Here is an 18,560-nt window from a genome sequence, read left to right as displayed (position 1 = left end):
CATTTCCTGATGCTGCTCAGCCTTTCACCCCAAGGGTAGACAGCCTCCTCGGGAAAATGCCGTTGGGAAACAGTGGCTCTGGCAAGTAGAGGAACATGCCTCTGCTGACGGCCTTCCATCCTCCCTGCTCTCCCCACCACCTCTCACTTGGATACAGTGCAGACTGCCTGTAAAGTAGGGTTAGGAAGTGAGTCCTGTATAGAGTCTGGCTAGAAAAGCAGGGCCAGCATTCATCTACATTGCCATTCTGCACAGCCCAGTCAGGTGGTGAGGCCCAGCACCTTCCCCTTACACCGTCCCTACATTGCTTGTGAAAGATATTTAGGCTGGCAAAGCTAGAATTGCTACCAAGTGGTCTGCTCTAACCTTCAATGGGTTTCTTCCCTCAGGGTAGAAATAAATGACTCAGAAGTATATCACATTGAAAGAGAGCCCAAGGAACTATCTGAAGGTAAGGCCTCTATCTTGTGGGAGACCAGCATCGTCCATTTGTTGTAGACAGGGTCACATTGAAGTGTCTGGTGAAAAGTGTCTGTCTGGGCCAGAGGGGTGGGGTCTGTGATAAAATGAGTAGAAGAGAACCAGAAGAGGGGAGTCTAGGGGCAGAGACTGACTGTAGTAACAGGGTTAGCAGAAAAGGCCCTGCCTGCTTCAGCCAGAGATTGCTGTCAGCGCAAGAAGTAGTGGGTGCTCCAGGAGTTCAGGGTTAAGATGTAATTATGGAATGGGATGTAGAAGCACAATTTGCAGGTAAGTTCCCTTTGAGGTTTGTCTGGGACTTTTTTGTTTTGTTTTTGTTATTGTTATTTTTGTTTTGTTTTGGTAAATTAGGATCTTGAGTTTGGAGAAGAATGTAGAGTTCCCTGCATACATCCCTCTTCCGTTTCCTTCCACTATGACTGTTTTCCTGAGTCCCACAGGTCCTTCATAGCTTTGTTCAGGGGTTGCTCTGTTGTTTGGTTGTTGTTGTTGTTTATATCAATTAATATTCTAATGCTCAAACCCTGACTTTTGTCTTTTTCCCATAACACTCACCACCTCCTAACACAAGCCTGACTTCCTAGTTTACTTGTATTTCCTATGTCCCTCCACTAAGACCTTAGTTTCCACCCCAGGCACAAGTCTGTGCCTAGTGGTGTGTGTCAGGGGTCTGCACCCTTCGTGAGGTGCTCCATGAATTCCCATAGAGTTTGTCAACCAGCTCTCAAGCCCTGGGTCTACAGCCGGACCTGGCTCACCTCTTAAATCGCCTCCACCATGCCCTAACACACTCATCCAAAACAGGCCCCGGGCCCGAGCAGACAGTTCAAGACAAGCAGCTGGCAGCACAAGAGGAGCCTGAACAGGAGGATGCAGAGGGGCCGGGGACCCTGCCTCGCCCTCCTCCCTCCCTGGATGGAGAAAACAGAGGCATCAGGACAAGGGACCCTGTCCTTCTGGCCCTCACAGGCCCTCTGCTCATGGAGGGACTTGCTGATGCTGCCCTGGAAGACGGTGAGTGCTTCAAAGACACTGCCATTGACCCTGGTGTCCCAGTAGCATAAACAGTATGAATCTCACCCTCTACCTGCTCAAAGCGTCTTACTAGTTATGCTTGAGGAAAGCTGAGTGCAGACGTGCCAGTTAGTAGCCAGATCCTACCAGCTCCACCCTTAGACTGCAGCAGACTGTTGGTGTGGAAGCAGTGATACCCTCATCTCCCTGAGCTTTCCTTTAGTAGCCTCTGTGCAGTCCCTTCCTGAGGAGGCCTCTGTCTTTCCAACAGTGGAGAACTTGCGTCACCTGATCCTGTGGAACCTGCTGCCTGGTCACCCTGTGAAGACTCGGGCTGCAAGCGAGCCTGAGGATGACCTCACACCCACCCCTTCTGTCGTCAGCATCACCTCTCACCCCTGGGACCCAGGGTCCCCAGGGCAAGCTCCCACTATAAGTGACAACAGCCAACTCCCGAGGCCAGAGAGGGGTCAGCCGGAGGACGAGGATGTTGCTCTCCGTTCTCTGGCACACCTGCCACCAAGGACCAGAAATTCTGGCATCTGGGACTCTCCTGAGCTGGATAGGAATCCAGCTGAAGAGGCTTCAAGCTCAGAACCAGCTTCAGAACCAGCAGGAAGTTACAAAGTTGTAAGAAAAGGTAAAATATGTTTGTGTGTCCTTTGTGCCTAGACTGTTGCTGGTGTAGCAGTGAGTGTTGCAGGCAGACTTGTTGTGTCTTTCTCCTGGATACTATGTGAGCAAGCTGGCACTGGGACCTGGGAGAAGATAGTATCGATATGAAGTCAGGCAAGCAAGGTTCAAAGTCCTTGCTTGCTACTTAATGTCTGTATGTCTTAGACAAATTTCATATCATACCTCATTTTTGTTCTGTAACAAAGGACATTTCCTACCTCAACCAAGCACAGATCAACTTCCCAGTGCAAGTTTTTTGCTATCCTCCACTGATTATCTAAAGAAAAAGAAAGTGTCACTCTTCCCAAGAGACTCAGAAGGAGGAGTGCAAACCCTGCAGTCTGTTACTCCAGACGGTGGCTGAGCACAGAGGGGCTTAGGGCAGAGCTGGGAGACCTTTGGAAATAGGGATGGGCTGGGAGTAAGTGCGGAGCGGGTTCCCCAGGTGGAGGCCCTGTGGCAGCTCTGCGACTCCACTCCAGCCAGATTGGAATAGACCAGGCGTGCTGAGGGCAGGATGCGGTGCGGCATGAGCTGTGGAGGTGGGAAGGCTTGCCTGAGGAGCGTGGCCACAATAGTGAGGCCAGGCCTGGGCCACTGGAGGAGGGCTGTCTGGCAATGACTCCCTGTCGGTGCCCAGTGACGCTGCCCCCTGCTTGCGATCTTCCAGAGTGACTTGGTGGGAAGTTCTCCGCAGCCCGGGACAGCCATGGATGACCTATACTCACTGTGCTCTCCTCCCTTTACTCTTGCTCTCCCCGCCATGTCCACTCCTTCTCCCTCCCCTGCCTGCTCTCTCCCTTCCTCCCTTGCCTTGTCTCTCAGTCTCTCTCCTCCCTGGTGGTGGTGTCGGTGCAGCCAAGGTGGCGGGCAGCAATGTTATCCCTGCACTACCAGAGCCTGGCCAGTCAGAATCTGAGCTATCTCAAGTGGAAGGCGGAGCACAGGCTACGGGTAATCAACTTCTCCTTGGAGTCAAGGCCAGGCCAGGCGGGAACAGGGGTCCGATGGGATAGTATTGGGCCCTTGCTGTCAGAGTTCTGTGTGTTCCCTGAGCTGTCTGAGATGGTGGGAAGTAGTGCCACGTTAGCCCAGACAGGAGGACCTGCACCTCCAGCTTTAAAAAAACATTGACTGCGACATGTAGAAGCCCATTTCAGAGCCCCAGCAGCCTAGGCCTAGGTGAGGGAGAAGGTAAGAAAGTCTGGGCAGCGCCCTCACTCCAGTGGACCTAACTGACATCCTCAACAACCGCTTCCCCAGCCCTGCAGTGGAAAAGGTTTGCATGGCTTTGCAGTTCCTGCATGGTTCTCCATGGTAGGACCTCCAGGAACCCATTACGTATTTCTGCCGGCTATCTCTGAACGCCCCTGATCAGGTGATGTTTCTAAGAACTGGTGACATGTAGGGGAGTGTGGACATGGGTGTAAACTGAGGTTCTTGAAGTACTGCTGCCTGCTGCTTTCCAGAGGGGCCTCAAACCCTGCCCCTTCCTTCCTTCACTCTCATCACTGAGCATCTTCCCCTGGCCATCTAAAGAGAAAAGGGAGCCAGGCAGTGGTGGCGCACGCCTGTAATCCCAGCACTTGGGAGGCAGAGGCAGGCGGATTTCTGAGTTCAAGGCCAGCCTGGTCTACATCCAAGGCTATACAGAGAAACCCTGTCTCTAAAAAACCAAAAAAAAAAAGGGGGGGCCTCTAGGAGGTAGTCTGGTAGGCAGCGTGGCCCTGGATGCACTAGGTTGTCTATAGACGTCTCCTTGGCCTTTTCTGTCACAGGGTACACTGGGGGCATGGGAGAATTATTCAAGTATCTCTGCTTGTCTCATGATTCTTTCTCTTGCCATTGGGACAGGGAACTGTTTCTATGTCAGCATGCCAGCAGAACCTCTGGACTCCAGCACTGAGCCTACTGAGACACCCCCAAGTCCCTCACAGTGCCACAGCCTCCCTGCATGGCCAACAGAGCCTCCGCACCACAGGGGAGTCACTGGGGGTCAGGGTTCCAGCCTGGTCCTCAGGGATATGGGTGTGATCTTCCATACCATCGAACAGCTCACCATCAAGCTTCTCAGACTCAAGGTGAGGGACATGGCCTTCCATCCATTACCCAGGACAGTTCCCTGAGAGGGAAGAGTGTGTGTGTGTGTGTGTGTGTGTGTGTGTGTGTGTGTGTACATGCTAGACAAACATTTCACCAGTAAGCCACATCCCCAACTCGGGAAGTATTTATCTTCTTCAACTGGAGTCCTCGGCTCCCCTGCCTACCCTCCCACACCCTCTAAGCCTTAGCACGAGGGCTCAGACACCTCCTTCAACTCTTCTAGGACATGGAACTGGCCCACAGAGAGCTGCTCAAGTCCCTTGGAGAGTCATCTGGCGGAACCACACCTGTGGGAAGTTTTCACACAGAGGCAGCCAGATGGACAGATTACTCCCTCTCTCCTCCGGCCAAGGAAGCCCTGGCCTCTGACTCCCGGAACAGTCCAGAGCAGGGGTCCTGCCCTGAGGAAGGTGAGTGGGGCCAGCCCTGCCGTGTGCCGCCCTGAGGAAGGGCCACGACCCTGCAGTAAGTATAGGCAGTAGAGAGGCTGCTCCCGTGACTCTTTCCCTTGAGATGGAGCGAGCACATCCCTCAGCCTCACAGAGAAGTATTTGCCAGGCATAGTGGTGTACCTTTAATCCCAACACTCAGGAAACAGGCAGCTGAATTTCTGTGAGTTCGAGGTCAGCCTAGAATATATAGTTCCAGGCCAAGAGAGCAGAGGTAGGAGGGTGGGGTGGCCCGGCGGTCAGAGAACAACCTCAGTTGTCTGTTCTTGCCTTCCACCCTGAAGCAGGGTCTATGTTCACCACTGGATGAGCCAGGCTGGCTGACCCACCACGTTCTTGATGTTCTCCTGTTTCCTGTTTCTAGGTTTTCTGCCTATCCATTGAATTCCCTCGAGCCCCAGAAAGTGATCTTTTAAGGCAAGCTGCACAGAGGTCCCCACCAAATAGGACAGAACCCCTTGCCTGCATACAACACACTCATGCAATACATAAGGATGCCAGAAGAGGCCTGAAGCTGGGCTTACAGGCGGTTGTGAGCTGCCGTGAGGATGATGGGAATTGAACCTGGGTCCTCTGAAAGAACAGAAAGTATTCATAACCACTGAGCCATCGCTCCAACCCCCAGAACCCTCTTATGTTGATTTGAGGAAGTAGTGCATCAGGAAAGCCTCTTACCTCTGCTGCGGGATCTTAGTGGCTCAGACCTAGATTATCAGGTCAAGGCCACTGACTGCAGTGGCCAAATTCAGAAAGCTAAAACGCCTAACCTGTGTTGGTTTTGGCGCCTGGAAAGAAATGCAGTCCCACAAGAAACAAGGCTTGGACTGACAAGCCCCAGAATTCACATATGGAAGGAAAGAACTGACTCCAGCAAGTTGTCTGGCTTCCATACACATTCTATTACGTATACGTGAAAAAAAAATTAATAAAGTTTTTAGAGAAGAAAGCTTTGTCACAGACGGCTGGTACTGAAGAATCAGCCAGGGATATGAAAGAGAACATCTCAAATGTAGCCAGCTTCTCACCCTCACTATCTTCCCACAGGCTCCGACACCGCCCTGGAGGACAGTGCCACAGACACAGCTGCATCACCAGGACCATAGCCATCCAGACAGCCAGGGTCTGGCCTGAGCCAGAGCAGCACACTAGGAGACCCAAGCCTCCCCTTGAAAGATGCCGCGGGGCCTGGGAATCCCTCATGTGGCCTGGTCTGTTCCCACCAGACAGTCCAGTTTAGTGTCTCTTCCACCTGTTAGCCCAAGTCTCCATGGCTTGCGTCTCCTAAGCATGCTGACCACAACAGAAAGGCCTCCACCCCACACAGCGGTGGGGGTATGCACATCAAAGGAGGAGGCCTATGTGTAAATGCACTTTTTTCCTCCTCTTCTTCCAAGGCCCCGAGACAGCTAGGTGCCTGGCTCTCCTCTTTGCCCCGTTAGTTTCCTATAAATATGTCTATTGTATGTGTATCTTTGCCATTGTAAATAACTTAGCCTTTTTTCTGTCCCTGGCATGTTCAACCAGTCACAGAGAGCCAGGCAGCAGCCCCGCTCGGGACCATGATTGTTCATGTCCCACTGGCAGGGAGGGCTCCCCGACTCCAGTGCTGTCAAGCTTCAAGGCCTGCCTCTGAGGCCTAGGCCTTCTCGGTGTCAGGAGATGCCTGCAGGGGGCTTCTTACCCAACCCTTCCCCACTTGCCCCTAGGAACAAATACAGCAGGTACGGCTCTCAAAGCAAACTCCCAAGAGAGATGTGGAGTGGATTGCTAGAGTCCCTGAGTTAAGTCAGGGCCTTCCGTCCCCAGGGGCCACGGCGCCACTGGCTCATCACCCTGTCCTCACGCCACTCCCAACAATGAACATACACACTGTGCTAGGTGTATATATACATATATATAAATATATATAATATATAAAATATAGATATGGAAATGACTGTTTTGCTGTTAAAATAATGTATACTCTTATTTTCTTCCTTTCATGGTTAAGATTTTTTTAAAGAAAAGTTAAATATTCTTCCATTGTGGTTGTATGATTCTTAGCCTGATGAGGTCTGAGGCTGCCAGCTGTGACTGGTCAAGAATGGTAGAGGGAGCCGGAAGAGGCCCTGCCACAACCGTCCCACACCAGGTCTTTCCACCTGTCCCAATGTGCAGGCACGTGGACTTTCTCAGCAAAGGTTGGGTGACTGACTCTGGCCCAGAAAAGGACATTGAGGTTACTTCACACGAAGGAACAGGGCTGCTGTGACCCACTCTCAGATGCAGAACATGAAGAGGGATCACACTGCCCCCTCCTCCCACAGATGAGGAGTAGCCAGGGCAGCTGAAGCCAGCCTCCGAGGACGGGGCCATAGCTGGAGGAGCCGTGGTGCCCCGTAACACGGTGACTTAGGCTTAGAGCAGTCCAAGAGCCCTGAGCCACTTGCCAGCCAGTGCCGAAGATGGAGCTCCGGTAGGCAGAGGTGGCCAAGGGGCTAGAGATGAGGGAGATGTCCCCTGTACCTTGGCTGGAGATTCCCTTAGGTTGACATGGGCTGTCCAGAAGTTTTAGTTGCTGACCTGTCATGTCTAATGTTTGGCCTTTACTAAATTGAATACCGTACCTTCTCCAGAGTGCCTTCTTCTTTTAAAGCAGAAAAACACATGGAGATAAGCATCAGAGAATGCTGGGGGATGGGTCCTAGCTCCAAGCCTGCTCCCTCCATCAGTTATGCTAACTGACGCCCAGAGATGGCCTGGGGGATGCTGCTGGGACCCTCGGAGCAGTGGTGGCCCTAGCCAGGATCTCAGCTCCTCCCCCTGGAGCCATGGTGTGATTCAGGTCAGCATTCAGCCCTGTCTAGCCAGCAATATGAACAGACTCAGGAGCCCAAATGTTCCAAACGGTTACAGAGTGATTTTCAAAGAACAGCACAGCAACAGACTGTTACTGGTCCAAGACGCCTCCCATGGAGACAGAGATTGCCATTAGGAGGCCTAGGTAGCTGCGGCCTCCTCCTCCCTGGCCTTTGCCTTCACAGGGTCCCTTGGCAACATCAGTTCTTGAATCATGATGTGTGTTGGACACTGTGGGTCAAAGCAGTTTTTCTGAAAGAGAAAAAAAGAAAGTTAACAGGATGAAGATTTATCTTGAGAAGAAAACAATGCCCTGGACAGTTTTAGGCTGTTGAACAGGGGAAGGCAGTTTCAGCATTGCTAACTGCAGGAAACATGGGTTACTGCCTTGAGACAAAGAATTAGGGCAAGGAGACCTTCGGGAAGTGGGCTACAGACTTACTGCCAAGGACAGCCACAGCAGACCCAGGGGGGCCTTGGGTGAAGTCCTGGACTTGGAGGCCTGAACCTGGTATTGCACAGCAGTAAGGAAGCCTTCCAGCCCCACCTCTGTGATTTGGTTTCCTAAGAGGAAGCACAGACAGGGGCATCTGACATCACTACTTCCAGATTCTGCATGCCGGACTGACTGACCAGCCCTCTACCCCTACCCTTCCTCCTCCACTTCCCTTTACCCTGCTGATGCCTCTCCCCCACCTAGCTATCTTACCCATGTCACTACTGCCCTGCATCACCTTCCTGACCCAGCCCAGCCCCAGCCCCATGGGTCTGGCAAAATGATGCTCAACTATTGCAGAATCAAGTACATCCCATGGAGCTGGAGTGGTGCCCTTAGCAGGATGGCGCCCAGGTAGTCCCATGGTAAGGATAGGCAAGGCTAGCAAACATACGGAGGAGGTTGAGGTGCAAAAGGACCTTGTTCCCAGGCAAGAAAACCTTCCCATCTCGGTGTTCCACAGGCTCCAGGAGCGGGTTAACCATCTCTGTAGCTTCAACAACCAGCTGCTAAAGCAGAATACTAATTGCAGCAGAGGAGAGGGGAGCTGGTCAACAGGCCATTCATTCATTCATTCAACATACAGGCTTTGAGTGCTGGTTATAATTCAGGCTGTGTCCTAGGTGCTGGAGAAACAAAGATAAATAAGCCCATACCCTCAAAAAGTTCCTAGGTGTGGGGGAGCCAGAGAATTAAACAGGAATGTGATGTGGAGGGGGCCCTGAGAGCAGAGGACTATGGGAGTGTAGACCTTAAAAGGCAGCCTGGGAGTGAAAAAGTAAAGGTGTACGCTTGCTCGCTCTTGCGGAAAGGGTGGGTTCCCCAGCAGGGAGCACGGCTCGTACAGAGGCTCTGGAGCCTGAGTCCACACAGAACTGAGCTTTTCATATGGATTCATAGCCTTCCATAAAGAGAGGAGGCTGAAAACTGACACCCCTGATGAGAAGGGGCAGTGCTCAAGACAGAGGCAAAGGCTGGCATGGGAGTTACAAAGCCATCCTCCTTCCGCCTGACTTGCTCTTCTGTCAGAGCTTGTCTTGGGTGCCAGGAAAGACTCCTAAAGGACAAGACTTTCAATTCCAGGAGCATGTGACAGGGTCATGGAGTCTCATGAAGAGAACCACTCAGATGTAGGAGAGTACTGGGAGGCTGGAAGTGGATGGCCTAGGAAGACTCCCTAAGCGGAGACCCGGCAGCAGAAGGGTCTGAAGGAGGAGTCCTACGTGCAGCAGTGTGGTGAGTGGAGGTGCCTAGGGAATGCCCAAGGGCTAAACGCAATCCATCCCTGTGCAGATGCCAGGTGTTGGAGGGCTGGTGGTAAGCTGAGGGCCTTAGAGGGCACAGCCACAGTTGGGCAGCAGGAAGGGAAGCAGGGAGTCTGAGAGTCCCCTCCACATAAGTGCAGGTTAGCTAGCACTAGTGTGGGCTGCCTCGGCAGTGAGAGCAGGCGGCACACACCGAGGCCACTTACTTCAGACTCCAGGAGGATGCTGCGCTTCTCTTTGGCCCCCGTCTTCGGCCCTTTTCCCTTGCTCATCTTCTGCTCAGGGATGGTTACCTCTGGGACCAGAAGAGGGGCCAGAATGCACAGAGCAGACCCCCTGACACCCCCAAACTCCCCAGAGACGGGCTTGGAAAGGCAGATTCCCAAACTCTGAGATTTGGGGAAAACATAGGGACATCTACAATGAGCTCCCGTCCAGCTGACAGGTTCCTTTTCTGAGGACAGCCATGGAGGTCTAGTCCTACAAGATAAGGTAGTGAGCCACAGTGTGCAGGCCAAGTGGAGGGTCACTCATTGTAAGCAAGGCCCAGGGAGAGTCTTGACAGGACAGCTCCTGGCAGACAAAACCAGGCTCCTGCACCCTGCCCGAAGCTCTTCCTCCACGTGGGGAAGATTCCCGTAGAGGGGTCTCACACTTACTCCCCTTGCCTGCCTTTGCGGCATCTTCTTTCTTAGGGGTTCCTTGTGTGGGTGACTGCCCAGATCCCAGCTTCTCTTCCTTCTTTACAACTTCCTGTGGTGAATGTGAGAAAAACATAATAAAGGGTATTCTGCCTCCCAGAGGGAGAACAGATGACGGCTTGGCCTGAGACCGTCAAAGGCCAGCCATTTGCCCTTCTTCCCGCTGCCCTGTAGGGAACTCCTCCTCTGCCCATCCAAGACTCAAGGCTCCCTCTCACCGCACACCTACCCCTGACTTCTCCTTCTTCTTGCCTAGACCTTTAGGGGCTTTCAGTGACTGCATCTTTTCTTGCTTGTCCACCAAAGTAACAGTGCTGACCCCCAACGGCTGAGACTTCTCACGCTCTGCTTTGGTGTCCCCATATCGGGAGGAGGAAGGCTGTGCTTACAAATGGGAGGGTGTGGAGGAGGTAACAGAGCCTTGCCCCTGCCCATCCCCCCCACCCCCCACCACCCCCACCCCCCGCTATCCATCAGTTCAGGACAGAGTTGCTGATGGCAAGAAAGAGCCCAGAAATGGTAGAGCGTGTGCTGGAGACCCGGGCTCTCCTAGACCAGGGAAATAGCCACTGTGAATTGAGACTTAAATGTATTTATTTATTCTCGTATTTATCGCAGTGCTGGGGATCAGATCCAGTGCCTTGTGTGTGTTAGGTGAGCGCTCTACTATTCTCTATCTCCAGACCTTGGTCTGATGGAGCCAGAGTCTCACTCTGTAGCTCAGGCTGCCCTTGAACATGTGTTTCTTCTGCGTCCTAGCTGACAAGGTTCACATCATGCCCAGCCAGCAGATTTTGTTGAGCTAAGTGCTAGGCAGTATTCCAAATGTGTTATACTAACTCATTTAATCATCTCAATTCTGTGAAGAAAGTAACAGCGACCCTACTTCAGCTGAGGAAGGCGAAGCTCTGGTGTGAACAATGAGCTCAAGGTCAGAAAGAAACTGGTAACATGGGCAGGAGGATTTGGGGCCAGGTGGTCTCAACGCCTTTTCTCTTAACTACACTATAATTGTCAGAGTGGCTCTATGAGCCCCAGGTTGGGTTTGGCAGACCCTCGGTCTGAAGAATCCAGAAGGGTCAAGAGGATTCGGGGAATTTAAGAGTCCTGGGCAGAAAAGCAGCCGACCTGGAAACCCAAGGCAGCTGTCCTGGGACCAGGCAGCTTCTCACCGATCGAGACCGCTCCTGCGTTCCTTTCACCAGCAGCAGGCGCCGCCGCTCCACCACCTCCCTGTGGGTCAGCTCAAAGGGGCGCAGGACCTGAGGCAAGGCCAGCTTCCTGCGTCAGACACCTGTGTCAGATCCCCTGCCCCGCCCAGCGTGCCAACCCACCTCGGCCAGCTTCAGTGCTCCCTTGTCTTGAATGCGGTTGTGCGCTAGGGACAGCCAGAGGAGAGAGCGGTTCAGCCTCAGGCCCTGGAGAACAGAGTGACTTGTAAGCCAAGGACAAGCTGGCGACCCCATGCAGGAAGCGGCCCATCGCACGCACATCCGCGATGTAGCCCGCGCCCACATCCCCGATGTGGTTGAATGCCAGGTTCAGGGAAACGAGGGTCCGGTTGCTGCTGTGCAGTGTGGACAGTGCCTGGCCCAGGAGATGCGCCCCGTGGTCGTTGATGTTGTTGTTCCTCAGAGACAAGTGAATAATCCTGGAGAGGAGGGAGAAGCCGGATTCATGGGGCTCAGGGCCTCTTGGGGACATGAGGGGTTCTAACTAGACTACAGGTAGGGGGCAAGAATTAGAGGTGCCTGGGATAAAGAAAGGTAGGAGGCTGAAGGTAACTTGGAAGGGAGGACAGACCAAGAAGGGAAAGTGAAGTCATGGAGACTCACGTGCTGTCCAGTCCCATTAGCTTGTTAAAGGACTGCTCCGGTATTGGGTTGCCCTCCAGAGATACCTTCCTGAGAAGGAAACACTACTGAGGCCACCCAAGTAGGAGGGAAACAGAGTGAAGGATGGATATTTTAGGGAGCATCTGGGAAACAGAGCCTAAGGCTATCCCCCAATATATGAAATAAATTTATGACAATTCCCCAGGCTAAAATTCCTGTGGTATAGTGGTCTCTAAGATGGCCTTGACTGGGCCCTACTTCTTGGTACCCAGGCCATGCTTGGTAATCCTGTCTAATGTGGTAGGTAGAGCTAGTGACATTTGGTTGGGGGGGGGGGGGTGTTTTGGTTAAGTTTTCTCTATGTAGCCTAGCTGTCCTAGACCAGGTTAGCCTCAAGCTCAAAGATCTGCCTGCCTCAGCCTCCTAGTCGTGGGATTAAAGTCGTGCATGTGCGTGTACTAGTGACACTCTCAATGAACAGAATATAGGAAAATGATAGTCATTTCCAAGTTACAAGGACTGCTCTCAGACACTCAGCTAGGTAATGGGAAGGCCCAAAGTGCCACATAGGCCGGCTGAGAAACAGCCCCTGCCTCAGCTTCCCCTGAACAGGCCATAGTCCCAAGCAAAGCCTTCCTGCAGCCTCCAGCCTGAGTCAGAGGCAGCGGCCCCTGTTTCAGAGGCTCTCCCGAACTCTCAAGGGGCTGATAATCGAACTCTCAAGGGGCTGATAATCAAACTCCCAAGGGGCTGATAATCGAACTCTCAAGGGGGTAATAATCGAACTCTCAAGGGACTGATAATCAAACTCTCAAGGGGCTGATAATCAAACTCCCAAGGGGCTGATAATCAAACTCTCAAAGGACTGATAATCAAACTCCCAGGGGGCTGATAATCAAACTCTCAAGGGGGTGATATTCGCTTGGTTGATTGCATTGGTTTAGAGGCAGGATCTTACTCTAGCCTCAGAGCCTCCTGCCTCAGCCTCTTCTGCACTACGTGTTTAGACTCAGTGTGTATTGTCATACTCCACTCTCCTGATTGGTTTGTTTTGTTTGTTGTTGTTGTTTTCAAGACAGGGTTTCTCTTGGCTGTCCTAGAACACAGTCTGTAGACCAGGCTGGCCTCAAATTCAGAAATCTGCCTGCCTCTGCCTCCCAAGAGCTGGGATTAAAGGCGTGTGCCACCACCTCCCGGCTCTCCTGGTTGTTTTAAGCTACTATGTTATTTGGTTACTTTGTTACATGTCAGAAAAAGGAAAAAAAAAAGTCACCACAGGGCTGTCTACAAGGCAATAACTTCTCTCACAGTCCTAAGACAATGGAACCAATGGGCAGAAATGTCTCTATTCAACTATTCCCAGTGGTGTATAACTAACTATTGCTCGGTCTTTTGGGCTGCCTTGTTTCAGGACTTCAGTTGATTGTAAGTCCTCTTGTGCTGATGTGGCGTATTCCTACCTAAGGAATTCTCTCCCTGCTAGCTCATTTGCTCCTCCTGCCCCATCCCTAAAGACACAGCCACTGCCCTCAGGAACACACATCCAGTTCCCCGGAAGAAAGCCCACGTGTATAGCCTGAGAGGGACTGCTTGTAAATCAAGAATCGACTCCAGGGTCCTGTGAGAGCCTGAGAAGGGGCAGACAGGGAAGGTGGCTTTGTCCTTTGTACAACAAACTAACTGGCTACTTTTTGTTTGTTTGTTTGTTTGTTTGTTTGGGTTTTTTTTCATGTTCGCGCGTGCGTGTGTGTGTGTGTGTGTGTGTGTGTGTGTGTGTGTGTTTTATAAGACAGGGTTTCTCTGTGTAGCCCTGACTGTTTTGGAACTCACTCTGTACACCAGGCTGGGCTCAAACTCAGGGATCCTCCTGTTCTGCCTCTCAAGTGCTGGGATTCGTGGTGTGTGGCAGTGCTGTGGTCAGCTACCTTAACCCTGTCTCTATCCCCACCCATCCCTGTGATTCCCTACAGAGAGAGAAGAGAGGATGAGACCTCAAAGAGCTCTATAGGTGCCATGTGGCTTCTCGGGTGGGAATCCTGCCACCCCACAGACGTGGGCTGAGCCCCATTCCCACAGAGATGCCAGCCTAAGTCCAACTCCGCGGGCAGCTGCTTCCCCTCACACACCCAGCCAGGCCACTTAGGCCTCTGACCACAACTGACCTGAGTGTGGAGGAACAAAGAGGCAAAAGGGCGATGAACGTGGTCAGGGTCTTATCCGTCAGCCCCACCTTCCACAAGCTGGTATTAGAAACAGAAACAGCTGGATACCATGTCCCACAGGAAGCCCCTTCCCACAGTCCCCAGACACACCCTCCACCCTTCCCAGCAGGGCCCACTGCTGTCTCTTTTCAAGCCAGCCAGAGGCTGACCTCCCACAATTTCTCTCACTTGATGGCCTGCAGCTGGGTGAGGGAGGGCAGACATTTGGAGAAAATACCCAGAATCCGATCTTCAACTTTCCAACCTGAGGAGACAGGCCAAAGTCAGGCCGGGAAGGAGCGTGGTATGAACCGCTGTGGGCCAGTAGGGGGCGGTGATGCTCCGCCCGTGGTAATGAGCAGCGCGGGCAGATCGTCACCTCGGATGTAGATCTCTTTCACTGCCTTGTTGTCCTCCTGCTCCAGCTCCACTTGAATGGTGGGCCGAAAAAACACATATTTGCTCTCCAGGCTGTTCTGGCTGCAGGATGCCGACAGTCTTTGGTCATCTAGGAGACAGAAACGTGAGAGCGTCTGCGGCTGCAGCGTGCCCTGCCCAGTGAGAGGGTTGAGTGCTCTGTGGCTCACCTTGGACTTGGGCCGGTTTTTCTGACACGGAGGCCGAAGGGACAGAGCTCTGTTGGGCCCGTGGCCGGGCGACAACTTTGGGAAAGTCCGTGTAGCCTGACCGTGTGCAGAGCTCAGCGAAGTCAGTCTCCAGGACCCCGGTGCACTGGTACTCCTCTGCAGAGCAGCAGTAAAGTGGACCGCGCCTGCAGCGCAGCCGTGACCTCCACCCTCACAGCAGCCCCAAATGGAAGCTGCTCTGCTAAGACCAAGGCGGAAAACGCTGAAGGAAAGCAGGAGCGCACGCAAAGGGACCTCCACCTAGCGTTGCTGACCCGGCTGACACTTCTTTTATACACAGTATTTGCTAATCAGAGTCCTGGCGTGTGTAAAGGCTTCTGAGATTCTCATTGACTTGATAAATTCTGTTAAACCAGTTATACCCACCACCTACCATCCTGAGACTCTGCAATAAGACGGCAAACTTGGTGGGTGTCTGACACTCCCAAGGGACCCCTACTCTTTTCGGTTCTCACCATGGCAGCCCAGGAAGAGTTCCCGGAAATGGGGGATCCTGCCAAAGCTCCACCCCAGTCCCCAGGAGTCAGCTGTGCCTGGCCTTCTACAATACGTCTGTGCAATAAGGGAGCCTGGCCCCAGGTCACCAAGAGCCGCATGACACAGAAGCCTGAGGACTCATTGGGGGAAAGGCAAGAGGCACTTGCTCCTGTGGCCAACTGTCAGCGGAAACTCAGACATATGGGAAATGGTCAACCAGTTCGCCAGGGCGGTGGAGGGTGGGTGGCCCCTGCACAGCCCTACGCATGCTCAGTCTGGTTCTTCTCACTGGATGCACCCTCCACCCTTCTTAGCATCACTCGCCTCTCAAGAGCAGAGTCCCTCAAACTTTAACACCCATGGGAACCGCCTGGTGAGTCTGTTAAACACCCTCCTGGGCCCGGGCCAAAGCTCTCATGGTGGTTTAATTCCTACAAGACTGCCACAAAGGAATTTATTCCTGTTCTCAGACCCATGCTAAATGGCCCTAACCCACAGTCTGAGAAACTAGCCACCAGATGGAGTTTCCTCTAAATCTACACACCTGTCAGCCACACCTGCCCTGGGACATACAATGGCAACTGTAAAAGTCTCTGTGACCTCCATGCTGCCCAAATCCAGGGTCCCTGTATCTGCCAAAGCTGCTCAGGCCGTCCTTGCCGGAGCCTTCTGCTTTGTGTCTCTTCGGGCACAGTTCGGACCCATCTTAGTCTCAGGTTTGAACATTCCAGCGCCCTAACAGCTCCCAAAACGTTCACCCGCCACTCTTCATTCCCGCTGAGCCCCGCCCCCGAAGGCCCGCCCCCGCATGCTCCTCCTCCCAGCTTTCTTCCCACGGGTCCCATCTCCACCCAGCTAGCATGAAGGTTAGAAACCCGGGACTCAGTCATACGGGGTTCCTCTCCATCCCTTCATCCGCCGCCGACTTCTACCTCCCAGGAGCCTAACACACCCTTCTCACACTTTCACTGTCCTGTGCCAGCGTCCAGGGTCCCTGGACTGGGCGACTCAGTCGCGCTCACCTTTCTGCTGCCCCTGTCTCCCATCCCCTCCGTGTGCAGCCGACGTTTCTCTTTCTTTTTTACTCCCTTGGATCACAGTCTTGCTGTGTATACAGCCCACGTTCTATGAGGAACTTAGTGCCTCCTGCCTCAGCACCCCAAGTGGCCAGCGAACCCTGTCCTGTCTTGTCTTCCCTATAAAAGATGGTTTTCTCCATCTCCTCGTACCCTGCCTGTCCCTGGGCACTAGAGATAGGCCCTGGCGGAAGGCAGGCCGGCCGTCAGCATCTTTTCCCAGGGTGTTTTATTTCCATTCCAGGGGAAATAGTGTCCTGTCCCTCTTTAATAACAAAGGCATCGAATCTGTATCAAGGGGCCTTCTGACATATTCCCTTTTGTGTTGGTTCAAGTTGGGTTCTGTCACTTGCAACGTGAAAAGCCATGGTCCTGTTCACCCGACTTTAATGGTTTTCTTTAAACATGCCAGAGCAGAACTGTGACCATGGCTACAGAAAGCTGTGTTCATAAACCTCCTCACAGCCACCCCCCCCCCACGGGATTTTCTCACCGCTACCCCAGCCTTCTTTGGTCGATCTTATCACATCTTCCAGTGCATGTCGGTACCCCCAGGCCTGTGTACTCTTCAAGACCAGCCCCTGAGGAGTTGGGATGTGCTGACCCACATTTGATCTAGCTAGTCTGTATAGCAAGTTGCAGGCCAGTTTTAATTTAAAAAAAGAAAAGAAAAAGTCAAGTCCAATTAACCCAGCCCTGCCCTGCCCTGCCAGCATACCGGGATTTTTTGGCTCCTCCTCTCCCACCGGGGGCAGGGTACTTGCTGTCTTGTCTTTAGCACCCCGATCCCCCTTCTTGGTTACTGCACCGGATGACTTCTGGGCCCCAGGACGCGGTGTCCTGGGTGAGGTCCCTGTGGCACTTGGCTCACTTGACATAGCGGTGCTTTTGGACGCCTCGAGTGAGAGGCAAGATAAAACAGGACTCTGTGGGCCTCACCCTGAGGATCTCCACGCAGACAAGCGACGCCCGCGACTGCCCTCTCCAGGACAACAGAGCCTGATTGGGTGGGGCCGTGGCCAGAGCAACGGGCAAAGCGCGCACGTGGAGGCCCCTGGCTCGGCCCCTCCTCCCCGCTCCACGCCAGAGCCCGTGGGCGTGGCCGGGGTCTGTGTAAACAGAGAAGGTTCAATCAGCTTAGAATCCGGGGAGGGCATAGATGCGTGGATTCTAGGGCAGTGCGGGTGGCCCCTAACGGTCTGTACTCGCTGAGGAGGTAGGGGGAGAGGACAATGACAAGGGATTGAGCCAGAAGGTGGTGGGAGAGAGCGCCTTGTGAAGGGCCCAAGTGGTAAGGGCTCGGGCTATGCTGAGCTCTCTGTACCAGCTCTGCCCAGCGGCCCGCAGGAGGCTTGCCTGCTGCTTTAACCTAGGAGGTCCCATCTTCCTTTTCACCATCCCGGGCCCCTTTGAGTTACTTGGCTCCCTCAGCCTCTCACCTCATTCAGCACCACATGGACCCCGGCATTTCCGGCACTGATGCTGCTCCCTGCTGAGATGCTACCTCTGAGGAGACCTCCAAACTAGGCTCTAAGGGACACACTGGGGACACAGTATTGCTGGTACTTTCATTCAGCCACTCAGCTTTTTGAGGAACATTTATTGGGTGACTACCGTGTGCCAAGGGAAACCGACAGTGAGTGAGCACAAACCCGGCATCGGAGAGCGGGCAGGCGGGCAGCCAACCCACTAGGGGGCGGCAGAGGCTAATCTAGTAACGTGGAACCTGCGCCTTTAAAACCCAGCAGTCAAGAGGCAGAGGCAGGCCGACCTCTGAATTCCAGGCCAGCCAGGCCTACATAGTGAGACACTGTCTCAAAACCAAAACAAGATGAAACAAACCCATCCTCTGCCTGGCACCACCTCTGCCTTCTGCAGGCAGGTAGAGAAGGGAGGAGCTCTGAAGCGGACATGGGGTGCGTGCTCTGCGGAATGTGTGGCAGACAAGCAGGACTCAAGGGGTAGCTAAGGAACTCAGATGTGCCGATTCCTGGGGTGGGAAGAAGGGTGGCAGCTACCCTTCACTGTGGGGGGAGCGAAGCCAGATGGGAAGGGTGGACCGCGGGGCCATCGAGGCATGGAGCGTTTGACTCTACATCGTCCAAGGCGTACCGGAAAGACGAACACCAGAGGTGGGAGCAATCCTCTGAGAAAGACATGGGGGATCACGGAGTGGAGGGCGCGCAGGGAATTTGGGCCTGCTGCTGGAGCTTTAACTAGTTACCTTGGACGCTGACTACTAGTTAAGCTGGGACGTGCAGAAGGCAGAACCTGTACCTGGCATCCTCTAAAGCCAACTAGAC

The 18,560-nt window shown here is 53.3% G+C and overlaps 2 protein-coding genes across 17 annotated transcripts in view; one reads left to right on the top strand and one right to left on the bottom strand.

Moving 5' to 3' along the window:
• Positions 1 to 6,737, top strand: part of Arhgef11 (Rho guanine nucleotide exchange factor 11) — a 114,068-nt gene extending 107,331 nt beyond the window's left edge. For 11 of the 12 annotated variants that reach the window (XM_052180196.1, XM_052180195.1, XM_052180193.1 and 8 more), the window contains 7 exons: positions 390 to 451; positions 1,285 to 1,494; positions 1,766 to 2,134; positions 2,995 to 3,123; positions 4,024 to 4,250; positions 4,496 to 4,682; positions 5,766 to 6,737. In XM_052180196.1, the coding sequence (XP_052036156.1) occupies positions 390 to 451; positions 1,285 to 1,494; positions 1,766 to 2,134; positions 2,995 to 3,123; positions 4,024 to 4,250; positions 4,496 to 4,682; positions 5,766 to 5,824 (1,243 nt within the window). In that variant the 3' untranslated portion in view covers positions 5,825 to 6,737. The remainder of the gene's footprint in view (positions 1 to 389; positions 452 to 1,284; positions 1,495 to 1,765; positions 2,135 to 2,994; positions 3,124 to 4,023; positions 4,251 to 4,495; positions 4,683 to 5,765) is intronic. The other variant, XM_052180197.1, reaches the window with a different exon arrangement.
• Positions 6,738 to 7,598: 861 nt separating this feature from the next.
• On the bottom strand, positions 7,599 to 17,752 carry Lrrc71 (leucine rich repeat containing 71). 5 transcript variants are annotated; one of them, XM_052180206.1, is made up of 16 exons: positions 16,976 to 17,752; positions 14,645 to 14,800; positions 14,437 to 14,565; positions 14,247 to 14,322; positions 14,019 to 14,096; positions 11,857 to 11,925; positions 11,513 to 11,672; positions 11,356 to 11,439; positions 11,194 to 11,283; positions 10,251 to 10,400; positions 9,980 to 10,073; positions 9,527 to 9,615; positions 8,640 to 8,681; positions 8,450 to 8,564; positions 8,002 to 8,123; positions 7,599 to 7,811 (listed from the first exon to the last, which is right to left on the bottom strand). In XM_052180206.1, the coding sequence occupies exons 1-16, from the start codon at positions 17,133 to 17,135 to the stop codon at positions 7,701 to 7,703; spliced, it is 1,725 nt and encodes a 574-aa protein (XP_052036166.1). In that variant the 5' UTR covers positions 17,136 to 17,752; the 3' UTR covers positions 7,599 to 7,700. The 5 variants fall into 5 exon arrangements, with proteins under 5 accessions (XP_052036166.1, XP_052036167.1, XP_052036168.1 ...); XM_052180207.1 differs by having other exon boundaries at positions 8,450 to 8,561; XM_052180208.1 differs by lacking the exon at positions 8,640 to 8,681.
• Between the last annotated feature and the right edge of the window lie 808 nt (positions 17,753 to 18,560).

This window comes from Apodemus sylvaticus, chromosome 4 (assembly GCF_947179515.1).
Source record: "Apodemus sylvaticus chromosome 4, mApoSyl1.1, whole genome shotgun sequence".
Lineage (NCBI taxonomy): Eukaryota > Metazoa > Chordata > Mammalia > Rodentia > Muridae > Apodemus > Apodemus sylvaticus.
The sequence above is the reverse complement of the archived record's forward strand: the minus strand, read 5'-3'. Positions and strand labels throughout refer to the sequence as shown.

Bases quoted from the DNA above. Each gene is read 5' to 3' on its own strand.
- Lrrc71 (XM_052180206.1), bottom strand. From the start codon at position 17,135: ATGTCAAGTGAGCCAAGTGCCACAGGGACCTCACCCAGGACACCGCGT. The intron at 14,323-14,436 runs GTGACGATCTGC...CTGTCTCCTCAG, and splicing joins GAAAGAGATCTACATCCGAG to GTTGGAAAGTTGAAGATCGG. The intron at 11,284-11,355 runs GTGGGTTGGCAC...GCCTTGCCTCAG, and splicing joins GAGCACTGAAGCTGGCCGAG to GTCCTGCGCCCCTTTGAGCT.